The 13,261-nt window shown below is 45.4% G+C and overlaps 1 protein-coding gene across 1 annotated transcript in view; it reads right to left on the bottom strand.

The window, feature by feature from the left end:
- CLSTN2 (calsyntenin 2) overlaps positions 1 to 13,261 on the bottom strand; it is a 433,412-nt gene that overhangs the window by 21,011 nt on the left and 399,140 nt on the right. The window contains exon 10 of the mRNA XM_064275381.1: positions 9,006 to 9,172. Within this exon, the coding sequence (XP_064131451.1) occupies positions 9,006 to 9,172 (167 nt within the window). The remainder of the gene's footprint in view (positions 1 to 9,005; positions 9,173 to 13,261) is intronic.

The following is a 13,261-nucleotide window of genomic DNA, read 5'->3' as shown; positions in this document are numbered from 1 at the left end:
ATCAGGATTGAAAGAGGACTCGTTAACAACCTGTGATGTGCAAAATGATGCAACCTTGCTTGCCAAAAGTGAAGAGGACTTAAAGCACTTACTGATGAAGATCAAAGACCACAGCCTTCAGTATGGATTACACCTCAACATAAAACAAAAATCTTTACAATGAGACTAATAAGTAATATTATGATAAATGGAGAAAATATGGAAGTTGTCAAGGATTTCATTTTACTTGGATCCAATCAATACCCATGGGAGCAGCGGGCAAGAAATCAAATGATGTATTGCACTGGGCACATTTGCTGCAAAAGACCTCATTAAACTGTTAAAAAGCAAAGATGTCACTTTGAGGACAAAGGTGTGCCTAACCCAAGCCATGATATTGTCAATCACCTCATGTGCATGTAAAAGCTGGACAATGAATAAGAAAGACCAAAGAAGAACTGATGCCTTTGAATTATGGTGTTGACGAAGAATATTGAATACACCGTGGACTACCAGAAGAACGAACAAATCCATCTTGGAAAAAGCACAGCCAGAATGCTTAGAAATGAGGATGGCGAGACTTAGTCTTATGTACTTTGGACATGTTACCAGGAAGGGACCAGCCCCTGGAGAAGGACATCATGTTTGGTAAAGCAGAGGGTCAGTGAAAGAGAAAGACCCTCAATGAGATGGATGACACCGTGGCTACAATAATGGGCTCAAACAGCAATGATTGTGAGGATGGTGCAAACCTGGGCAGCCTTTCACTCTGTTATAAGCAGGGTTGCTATGAGACAAAACTGACTCGACAGCACTTAACAACAGGGCTTCATCAATATAAACTCCCTTCAATAGTGTATGAGAGCTCCTTTTTCCTCAAAATCTCAATGACAGAGTATGCTGCCAGAGTTTGGGATTTTTGCCAATCTGATAGGTGATAAAATGCCATCTCAGGGTAGTTTTAATTTGCATTTCTTTTACCATGAAGGAGACTGAGTATCTTTTCAAAGGTTTAAGGAAAACTCTCTGTATTCACTTTTCCCTGCCTTGACTTGACTATCTTTGTAAGAGTGCCCTGTCCTGTGCCTGAACCTTGACGAGAGGTGGGTGGCTCATGAGCACTACTGATGATGAACCACATGAATCCCTTGCATCTTGGCTCCTGGCCAACTGAGAGCTCCATCTTTTTCTCCTCAGACTATCACGTGAGTATTTTATTGTTATCTTTTCCTTGAGATTTCCCCAAATTCCCTCACTGAGGCCCCGTTAGACTTTGGTGCAGGTACCATTAGCTCACTGAGGAGAGATACCCTGACTCTTATCCCTGAATCCCAGAACCTAGTGCTCTGAAAGCCCCTGTGAGACGAATGAGTGAATGCTACCTCCTGGCCCACCTTTTACTCAGTATTATCTACTGTCACTCCCTCGAAGGACTTTTTTTTCCTCATTTACTCATCCTTTCAGTCAGGCCCCTGTGGGAGTCATTATCAGTACTCACCATACCCTATTCTTTCTTTCCTGGGAACCCTGAAGACTCTCTTTCCCAGCTTCCTTACCAGTGGGTGGGGTCATGTGACTACATCTGGCCAATGAGATGTGAGAGGAAGTGAGCACTTCTGGGCTGAGGCAGCGAAAAGTCTTATGGGATGGTCTAGCCTCTTCCTCGGCTTTGCAATCAGCAGCATTCTGTGTGGAATCCCCAACCCACCTCCCTGATAGGCAGCAGACTTTGTGTGAGAGAAAAATAACTTTTAAGTGTTAAGCCATAGTAATTACGGAGTCATTTGCTATTGCCTGTTTGGGTGAGTTCTCCGACTCTCACTTCTCCAAGGCTGTGTGGACTATCATACTCCAGTTCCAGGATTATTAGCTGTACAACCTTGGACTACTGACTTCCCTTTTCTGGACTTCATTTCCTCAACTAAAATAATGGTGATATTAATATTTACCTGTCTGGGGCTTAAATGAGATAATGTATATAAAGTATCTGTCACTTTAAAGGTGCTTTTATTATAATTAATTGCACTGGGTCTTTGCTCAGTGCCCCTGCCTTCACCGCTCTTCTTCCCCTGTGCTTCAGTTCCCTCTTGTCCTTGGAAGCCCTGAGGAGGGTCTCTCTGAGCTGTGACATCTGGTTGCAAGGACTACTCCCTTGTGCTAGATTCTGGGGCACCCAGGCAGGGGACTGGCTTCTCTCTTGGGTAACTCACCAGCTTAGTGTGCTCAGCCAAGGAGCTGCCACATTCTAGTGGGTCAATTAGTTTTGACGTGTTTCACAGGTCATCTATTTTGAATTTGAGCAGCATCAAGGTCATCCTTCAAAAACTACCACCTATGTTCCAAGATGGGTTTCTGCCCCACTGAGTCCTGAGTCATCCCTGCTATAGCAGACATCGTGTGGTGCTGTTTGTCTGCCTGCCTTCCTGAGCAGACTGTGAGCGCCTGGAGGGCAGGGTGTAGTGACTTTTCCTCAGCACTGCCATAGGGTCTAGCGCATGAGGAGCATGAAACAAGATGATGAGCTACTGCAGAGGGGACTGGTCTCTGAGCCTTGCATGAAGGCTGAGTAGGAAAATCAAGAGATTCTTCTAGAAGGATAGATGGGCAGCATCCGTGGCAATCAGCAGAGGGCACATTCCCACTGTACCTATCCAGTGAGAGGACAGGCTAGGTTACATGTTGGCTCTCTAGTTAATACCCTGAGCTGGCTGCCAAAGGGCATGAAGGTGGGCACTGGCATAAAGACATAGGTCTTGCAGGATCAAAAACAAAACCTGTACCAAATTATTTTTTTAAGTTGTAGTATTCCCAGCCCTGCAGCATTGACTGAACTGGCCTTTGGTCACATGGAAGATGTGGTTGTCCTGGCATCACCACAGAAGCAGGAGATGGTGGCATCTTGGGGCCTCAGCAAAAGATGAGTGCTCACTCTGCCTGAGAAGCTGTGCTGTGTCCAAGGTGATCTCTTTCTTTGAGCTAAAAAGGTGCTAGACAAATGGGCTTTGCAGAATGGTCAACTTTGCTAGTGGCTTGGCTGGCCTGTTCCTTAAAGACAGGCTGACCGTGGCACTCCAGGTACCCACCATTCCCTTGGACATCTGCCAGCCCTACTGGGCAGGGCCAGATGAAGATTTGCCACTTTAGAGGCTCCATTGCCCCAACTGTCACCTAGGCTTGCCTTTCGATAGGAGCCTGGGCAGCAGGAACGTGAAGTACCGGGCCACCCAGCAGGGAGTTGTGATTTGTTGAGAGCCTATTATGTTTGCTAGGGCCTTTGTAGTCTTATTCATTTCTCACAACATCACTACAAGATACATAGCATCAAGTCCGTTTGATAGACCAGGAAATGGGGACTCAAACGGTTAGGTATCTTGCCCAAGGCTGCCCAGCTAGTAAATATTGGTGTTCAGAGTTGAACCTAGGACTATCTTGTTCCAAAGCTTTTGATCCTTCTAGCTCTTACACACTGTAGAGATGACAAATTGGCAGAGATTATGCAGATCGGAATGTGGTACTCTTCAGGAGTTTGATGATTCCACAGTATCTTGTAAAACAGCAGTCTCCCCAACCAGACATGATGGAGAACAACTCACAAAACATGCATGATCCTGAAAAGGAGCCCTGTGAGCAGACAGGAAGTTAACGTCCCTCAACTGCAGGAGAGCCTCACTCCTTCCAACTAGCCAGAGAGATGGGAGAAGGCCAGCAACTGGTTAAGAAACTAACAGTCATCATTGAGAATGCGATGGATAAATGGAGGGAGGGAAGGAAGGAAGGTTTAATACTTTTCAAGAACGTCTTCTAATCTGATTTGCTGGTGTGGAGGAAAGAGCATGGACTTATTGTGGGCAAGTCCCTGAGCCCCAATCTCCTTAATTTTGAAATAGGGTCATATTTGTTTGTGAAGAGCAGGGATAATGAATGTAAAATAATACCCAGTGGGTGCTCCATAAATTGTGTCTCTTATTAGCTTTTAACAAAGTGCTCTAGTTCTTACCGGCCACACCTAAGGATGGAAAGGAATCATTTGCAGTGACTCGGATATGAGAAGGTGGCATGGTGATTAACCTCCCTACCCCTCACAGGTTTTTGGGGGGCTACTTATTTTAGCACATTGTCTTTTCATAGGCTATTTACTCCTGTGCAGAAACTGCTGTGGTTATTTATAATTCTAAGAGTTTGTGACTGTTAAGTCCAGCGTCTTAGGCTTATTTGCTCTATAGTGGCTCTATAGGGCCTGGAACCCTGAAACTGTGGCTCCACAAAATGGTCCAGAGCAGAGAAGATTTACTCAGAGGCAAGGAGTGAATCCAGGATCAGAGAGGGGAGGTACTGTGGACTAAATTCTGTCCCTGCAAAATATGTGTAGAAATATTTAACTCCTATACTTGTGGACATGATCCCATCTGGAAATAGTTTTCTTATTTATGCCAATTAGGTTATTCTTAAGTAGGGTGGCTCCTAAACCTAGTAACTTCTGAATTATAAAAAGATGCATATGAAGACAGGCACCAGGGGGAAGACAGACACCAAAGAATCTCATGAAATGCCAAGGAACTTCAAGAATTGCCAAGGACTACTGGCAGACCCCAGAAACTAGGAGGGGCCCAGAGAAGGAACTGACATGGCCGAGACTCTAACTTGTACTTTTAGCCTCTAGAACTGTGAGGCAATTTCTGCTACGGCAGCAGCAGCACTAGGAAACTAAGAAGGGTTGGAGGATGGATTTTCTGCCAGCTTTTCCAATATAAGATGATCATGTGATTTTGCCTTCAATGCCAGGTGACTGGCCATCAAAAGTACCAGTATATTTAGGGGGCAGTGAGTTTACGTTAATGGGGAAGGAACAATTTGGAAAAGGAGAGTGAGAATGGTTGTACAACTTGAAGAATGTAATCAGTCTCATTGGATTTTACGTGTAGAAATTGTCAAATTGGTATATGTTCTACTGTATATATTCTCAACAAAAAAAATAAAATTTTTAAAAAAGCACCTGCATGTGTGTGTGTGCTGAATCCACATTTTAAAATGTTCTGCAGTAATAATTTATAAAGAACATGTTCTACGTCCTACTTTGGTGAGTAGCATCTGGGGTCTTAAAAGCGATACTTCACTGGTCCCACCCCATCTGGAGCAAGGGAGAATGAAGAAAACCAAAGTCACAAGGGAAAAGATTAGTCCAAAGGACAAATGGACCACAACTACCATGGCCTCCACCAGACTAAGTCCAGCACAACTCGATAGTGCCCGACTACCACCAGTGACTGCTCTCACAGGGATCACAATAGAAGGGTCCCAGACAGAGCTGGACAAAAACACAGAATAAAATTCTAACTCACAAAGAACAGACTTACTGGTCTGACAGACTAGAGAAACCCCAGGAGTATGGCCTCTGGACACCCTTTTAACTCAGTATTAAAATCACTCCTGAGGTTCACCTTTCAGCCAAAGATTAGGCAGGCCCATAAAACAAAACGAGACTAAATGGGCACACCAGCCCAGGAGCAAGGATGAGAAGGCGACAGGAAAGCTGGACAAGTGAAATGGGGAACTCAAGGTCGAGAAGAGGAGAGTGTGACACAACCAGTGTCACAAAAACAATGTGTATTAATTGTTTAATAAGAAACTAGTTTTCTCTGTAACCCTTCATGTAAAGCACAATAAAAAATAGAAATGTTCTTGCCTTACCATGTCTGGTGTACTCCTCCCATCTCACCCTCTGGCCCCTTCTGAGATCACGCTTCCTTGCCTGGAGCCCTTAAATGGCTTCCTGTTGCCAGCAGAAATAAGTGTCTACAAAAGGCCACATATTATACGGTTCCATTCATACGAAAGGTCCAATAGAGGGAAATCCAAAGAGACACAGTAAATTTGTAGATTTTTAGGGCTGGGGAGGAATGGGTATATAGGGGGGTGCAGGATAGCTAAAGTGGGGTTTCTTTTTGAGGTGATAAAAATGTTCTAAAATTGAATGTGGTAATGATTGCCCATATCTGTGAATATCCTAAAAACCACTGAATTGTACCCTTTCAACGGATGAACCATATGGTGTGTGAATTATGTCTCAATAAATCCGTTAAAAAAATAAATAAAAACGTCAACAGCAAACACGGTTAATGAGATCCTAATAATGTGGCTACTCCCTACCCTCTGGTCACTCTTTCCACCCTTTTCCCCCTGCAGCGTGCACTTGTGACCCTGGCCAGTGCAGGCTGAGCTATTCCTCAGCCCCTTACCATGACTGACGCCCTGAGGATGGAGACAGTCCCCTCTCTCCATCCCCTCTCCCCGCCTTCTTCCTGGCTAAATCCCTACCTATCCTTAAACATTCTGCTCAGGCTTCGCCTCCTGCAAGGAGCTTTCCCTGACTGTTGCTCCCAGGTCTGGAGCAGGGCTACCTGAGTTCAAACCCTGGCTCCGTTTGTTACTAACCCTGGGATCTTAGGCAAGTTGCTTTTCTTCCCCTCCTGGCCTCAATTCATGTGCAAAATGGGAATACGCTTGGCACTCAGGAGCTCTCGGGAAGCATTAGTGCTCATATAATCGTGGCATAATCACACTGCATTACAAATGTCTGCTTGGGCCACTGGGCTCCTGGGTGACAGAAACCATGTGACATTCACTTTGTATCCCATGTCCAGCCCAGAAGTGGACACATCAGTGTCCGTGGTGTGTTCGCTGAGGTGACTGCAGCTAAAAGAAAACCACAACGTGCTCAGACCAGTATGCCATCCCGGTTACCCAGCATCAGAGCCTCACAAGTAGTGGGCCTCTGAAAGGGTCAGTAAGGGGACTTTCTGTTGGAACAGTGGGATCACCCGTCCAGGAGGGCAGGATTGAGCTCCAGGGTGTGGCACGGGGTGGGGAGGTGAGGGGGTGAAACCTCTGCTCTGGCTACAACATCTGTGGGGAATCACCAATAAAGGAAGCCCTTGCAGCTGCTGGGGGCTCTGCGGGGGACGTCCTGTGCTCCAAGGGACCAAGCATGGGCCACCCCAACTTCCAGAGAGAAGACTGAGTGACTGATTCTCACACCTGGGTCCGTTATAATTGAGTGGGGCTCAGTCTTCGTGGATGATTTTTACCCTGTGTTTTGTGTGTGTTGTTAGTTGCCATTGAGTTGATACAGACTCATGACAACCCCGTGTGTGCAGAATAGAAGTGACCTTTTAAAGGCAGATTGTCAGGACTGTCTTCTGTGGCGCCACTGGGTGAGTTTGAAACACCACCCAGGGCCTCCTTCACCCTGTATTTTGCTCTGGACACCAGAGACCTGATGCCTCCAGGTGCTCCTTAAGTCAGGTGAGGGCAGAACTGACCCCTGCTTATCAGAGGGTTCTTGCTGAGGCGACCACATCCTTTCCTGTCCACCTAAGGAGGAACTCTTCAGAAGGAACCTCTCATTCTTTTAGTTAACTTGAGTGTTTTTATCTTCACAGACTATACAAATCATGAATCTCTTCCCACTCCCTTTGACTATCAGAGATTGCTCATAACCTAATCTGTGCCTCAATTTAACAATGTAGGGCCCAGTAAGTGACCTCCATATCTACTTGCTAATTCCACACCACCCCTGTTTTGACCTTTCCCTTTTTTTTTTTATTTGTATTGTTGAAATGAGTTCTTGCATGCTGCCTCAGTTTTATTAGGCAAATAAACAATAAAGCAACTGATTCAGGAAATAATATTGGAGTCATTATTCCCTGACCTTGAGCACAGAGAATGTGACCCAGCTGGAGCTGGGCTCACAAGGACACATCAACTGGGCCCTGAGGTATAAAGACAATAGATAGGATAATCTTGGAAAATACCTTTTAGGGAAACTTTCTCATAAAACAGAACACAAAAGACTTTCCACTGTTTTTTCTAGTAGCATTCAGTGAACAGAAAATTTCTGGGACCAATGAAGACCCTCCTGACTGTCGTTACTGAAACTTGTACTAATGATTGTTAAGAAAGGCAATTCAAAATGTAGGATCACAGTTTTTACCCGATCTGTGAGGAGGTGAAGCTTTCGCTGGTTTTGGCCATTTTGTAATGTTGATATGTACGGATCGCTCTGTAGTATTGCTTGGACTCGGGCAGACACAGCTGTGGCCGTTTTCCCATTCCTGTCTAGTCTATAATATTCTTTGGACTTGGCCAGACATGGCTCTAGTAGCATGCTTGTCTGCTTCTCACTTTTGCCTTTTTAAATATATGCTAAATAAAGCTCTCCTTTTGCTTTATTAAACTTCGTGATGTTTTTTCCCTACAACACAACCAACCAACCCATGAACAAATGAAGTATGACAAGTCCCTCCAGGCTGACATTGAATATGGGCCTACTTTTGTGTGGTGAACTGATTATACACAGGGCTTATCTAGTAGTTTCAGGAGATAGCAGCAGAAGTCCATTGTGGAAGTCAAGGTTCCTAATGCCATCTCCCCCTGAGGCAGCACCTTTGCCATGGTCCCTTTCTATGCATCTTTACAGGACATGACTCCATTTTCTGGAGCACACTGGTGCTGGACAGCTTCAGCCTCATAAATCAATGTTCCATTGTTCTGTTTTCTCAGGGGTGTTATGGATTGAATTATTGTTCCCTCACCGCCCCCCCCGCCTCAAAAAAAACCCAATGTGTTGTAAATCCTAACGTCTATGCCTGTGTTTATAATCCCATTTGGGAATGGGCTGTCTCTGTTATGCTAACGAGGCAGGATTAATGTAGGGTGTATTTTTTGGATCTCTAGAGTCAATTTCTTTTGGGATATAAAAGAGCTTAAACAAGGGAGAAAAGGAGAGATGGGGTAAGACAGATGCCAAGACGCATGGAAATCTCCCAGGAACCAGAAACTGAGGTGACAAGGACATTCCTCCAGAGCTGACAGAGAGAGAAAGCCTTCCCCTAGAGCTGGGGCTCTGAATTCAGACTTCTAGCCTTCTAAACTGTGAGAAGATAAATTTCTGTAAAGCCATCCATTTGCGGTATTTCTGTTATAGCAGCACTAGTAACTAAGACAAGGGGTGAAGCCACATCCCTTACCTTTATTCCTTGGCCAAGGCTTTCCAAGGAATTAATATCTAGCCCTTCCTTGCAGGCCTGCAAGCAGGAAATCACCTTCTGACTCTCCATTTTGCCAGGGCGGATGGTGAGACTGGCCAGGCTGCCATGGAAGAATTGAGCAAACCGGGGTTTGGTGACCTCTCCTCCTAAAAGAAAGAGAAGCAGTGTTATTTGCTCTGTGGAGACTGAGTAGGAAATACTACCTCCAGGTACCATCTTATCATGGAGCCAAGGATAATCTGTGTGTCCCCAAAACCTGAGCTCTTCCTTCTGAGTGAACTCAGGAACCAGGATCTCAACAAGAGGATGGTATATGCCACTAATACCTTGGCAGTCCCCAGCTGCACCAAATATAGAAATCCTGGAATTTCTGAACTTCAAAACAGTTACTCTCAGGGGCATAAACTCTCTCAGAAGACAGGAGGGAGAGGGACCTACAGTGTGAAAATAGCAGGCAGAGGAAGTTAGTATTGATTATAGGCCTCCTGTGTGCCAGGCTCTCTCCCAGGAACTTCATCTGAACGTGCCTGCAATTAAGGTACTATTGTTTCCAACTGGCAAATTAGGAGCCCTGCGTCTTGGAAAAGTTGAGGCAATTCCAAGTTAGTTGTGTAGTGTCTGGGATCTTAAAAGCTTGCAAGCGACCATCCGAGGTACAACAATTGGTCTCTATTCACCTGGAGCAAGAGAGAAGCGTCAGGAAGGGGAAATGGAATGCATGGTTGATTGCCTCCATGAACAACTGCCTTCGTTGCCATGAGACCAGAATAGCTGGATGGTGCCCGGCTGCCATTACTGAACGTTTTGATAAAAGATTCTAAAGAAGAATCCTGATCAAAAGGGAGAAGAATGCAGAAGAGAATTTCAATTCTCATGGAATCCAGACTTTCTGAAACCATTAAGGCTGATGAACTCCCCAAACTACTGCTCTGAGACATCTTTAAACCAAGCAACAGTCTAGCTTAACTAGTAAAGAATGTCTACGGTGAGCATTGTGCTCTTTTAAAGAACTTACTATATGGGATCAGATCGTTAATGGCAGCTCAAAAAGTTGAATTGAAAGCCTAGGGGGAAGTGAGTCTATGTCAACAGGGGAGGAAGAGATCAGAAAGAGGGTGAGAATGGCTGCACAATTTGAAGAATGTAATCAGTGTTACTGAAATGTACATGTAGAAATTGTTGAATTGTATGTTTTGCTGTGTTTATTTTCAATGATATTAAAAAAAAAAAAAAGGAAAGGTTGACATATTTGCTCTGGCCACACAACTAGGCATTGGAGCTGGACGTCTCATCCAGGTCTGTCTGATTCCAAAGCGGGTACTTGCTCCCCTATGTTCTGCTAAGACCTTGGCATGCAACTGAGGAATTTTAGAAGCACCATTTCCCTAAGCTGGGGTTCTTGCGATGACTTGATTTCACATCTGCTCATATTCAGGGCCACTGGCATATAAAGACCTCCCTGATTCCGTTCTACCTCTGGCACAGCAAAACGTTCATCTCCTGCTTCCCATTTCCCGTTGTTTTTGCACCACCTGTGCTGAATCCTGTCTGAGCTCAGGTCCAGTCTCACCCACGGGAATGTGTTCAATGAGGCTCATGTTGCAAAACCAGGCTGGAAGGCTACCTCTCCCATTTGCTCCCTGGTTTTCCAAATCATGTCTCCCCTTAGGTGTGTTTGAAGCCCCCCTCCTTCAGGAGGCCTTCACCACTGACTTCCCTGAACATAGAACTCTTCCATCTCTGGGCAGCCTACACTGACAGACCAGGCCTTGATCTTACACTGGAGCTTGTTCAGAAAGGCAGCAGAGCACATAGAAAAGATGGATCTGGGTTGCATTCCAGCTTTGCTAATTCCATGGGAAGGTTTTTGTAACCTCTCTGAGGCTTTGTTTGCTGTAGGGAGACATTCTGGGTTTTGCTCCCTGCTTCTCTTGCACTCTCCCTGAAGGCTCTGACAGTGGTGTGGTGTCCCCAGTGCATGGCAGCCAGCAGCTTCCCCCAGCACTTCTGGCCCTGCGTGGTTTTGTAGTAGAGTGCTGAATAGTTCACGATGAGATACCTCTCTGTAAGTAGCTTCTCCCACGTCTGAAAGGGCAGATTTCCAGCCAGTTCTGGCAACACAACACCACAGCAGTTTCTCTGCCACTGTGAGCCAAAGCAGTGCCAACAAAATCTGGACCTCGATCTGTAGTGGGAGGCTCCCTTAAGTGCTCTGTCTCAGTCCTAGGGGTTGTTGCTGCTCCTTACACCTGATATTCCTATATTATTTAGAGTTCCCTTTCTTTCTGACTAGCAAATCCCTTGTTACTCCAGCCTCCTACTATAGTTAATAAGTCTTTATATTTCCCTGTTGAAATCACTGTAGCTTTCTCTCCTGATTAGATCTAAACTAATACACTTCTTCCACCCCCTCTGCCTCATTCCTCTTCATACTGAAATGCTCACCTCCAAGCTTCCCAGACTGGGCAAATCCTCCCCATCTTTCAAGGCTCCTTAAGCCCCCTAAGCTCATGAGCCCTCTCCCAGTCTAGATTTCCCAGCCCACCATGCCTTCTCCCTCTCCTGAGCCTTGGAATATTGGCAGTTCATTTTAAACGTATCTCTCACAGCCTGGCATTGTTAGCACTGGTTTACATGTGTATGTTTTATGTCCTCAATAGGCTATAACAGTGGTTCTCAACCTTGACTGCATATTTTAATCATCTGGGAATCTTTCAAAAGAAAAAATGGATGCCTGGTACTGGGTCCCACCCCCAGAGAGTCTGATTTAATTGGTGTGAGGAGTTTTAAAGGCTCTTCAGGTGAATCAAATGCAAAGTTAAGGTTAAGAACCACTAGGCTATAAGCTCTTAAGATTGGTTTTTTAGCATGCTCCTGTGTGATCCCTATCCCTCTATGTTCTTGTCACTCTTGGCAGCTGCTGTAATTTATTTAAGTTTCTCTCTCTGTCTTACCACACCACAAGCTCCTGAGTAGCAGGGATCACTCATGCATTATTCATTTTAATGAAGACAACACTGAGCAGGTATTGGGGGCCGAGCGCTGCACCAGGCACTTTGCGTAAGTGGCTTACTTATTGCTCTCATCAAGACTGGACCCTTCGTGTCGTCCTGGCATACTATATCCTGTCTGGCGTGCAGCAGGCATGTTATAATTACTTGCTGGATTGAATGAGATATTGAGTTGAATGTCAACAAGCAATAGACACTATGGTTGTCCATCCAACTTCTGTCCCACAGTTCCCTCTTGTGATGGCAACCCTGAGGCTTGGGGGATTGACTCCAGCACCAAGGATGGACTTGATTTAGCCTAAGCTAATCAGGTTTTTTTTTTTTTTTTTTAAATCAGGTTACCCCATCAGCATTGTTTCAGCGACTGATTAGGGGTGGACCTGGGACCCAGTACCATTATCAAGTCAATCAGCACCTAGCATTCAACAAGCCACAGGGTTCAGGGATAAGCAATGAGACCAAGTTTAGGCCAGTGAGATGCGAGAAGATGACTGGTAGCTTCTGAAGAAAAAAAAAAAAATCTTCCATTTTCTCTCCAGAAAGTTTCTGGAACCAACTCTCTTTCCCTGGAGATTGTATGTGAAGATGGAAGACCAAGGGCTACAGCAAGCATGTGCAAGCAGACTAGCGGCAAAGCATGCATGCAGGAGGACAGAGCCCCAAGGGGACCTCATCACTACTCTACTTGGGATGCCCTCAGTTATGGAATCAATCATCCATCTTTGTGGTTTAAGCCACTTGACTCATGTTCTTATTACTTGCCATTGAAAGCGTCTTCCCTGAGAAAGGAGAAGCCTCTCTCGAGGGGCAGTTCACAAGGAACTCTAAACAGATTTTGCTTTCCGGAGTGGCCTGAGATGGCCATGGCCTGAGGTCATGGGGCTCCCCTAAGTCATCAGTATTTTTCTGCGCCAGCAAAGGGACATCTCTGCAGACTTGTAGGAAGAAGGGTGTGAGCCTGGGTGTGAATGGTGGAGCTGCCACTCTCAACGGCACCCAGATGGTCATCTCTTTCCTGACTTGTCTGTACACGCTCCCTCCCCTCCCCGCCCCCACCTTGGAGTGGCAGATCCAACAGCAACAACTATTATTTACTGGGCATGAACTATGTACCCAACACCACGTGAAGTCCTCAATGTACTTCATCTCACTGCATCTTCATAAAACCCCTGGAGGTAGGTTCTCATTTTATAGTTACAGAGGAGCAAACTGAGGCTTAAAAAA

This window comes from Loxodonta africana, chromosome 23 (genome assembly GCF_030014295.1).
Source record: "Loxodonta africana isolate mLoxAfr1 chromosome 23, mLoxAfr1.hap2, whole genome shotgun sequence".
NCBI lineage: Eukaryota > Metazoa > Chordata > Mammalia > Proboscidea > Elephantidae > Loxodonta > Loxodonta africana.
The sequence above is the reverse complement of the archived record's forward strand: the minus strand, read 5'-3'. Positions and strand labels throughout refer to the sequence as shown.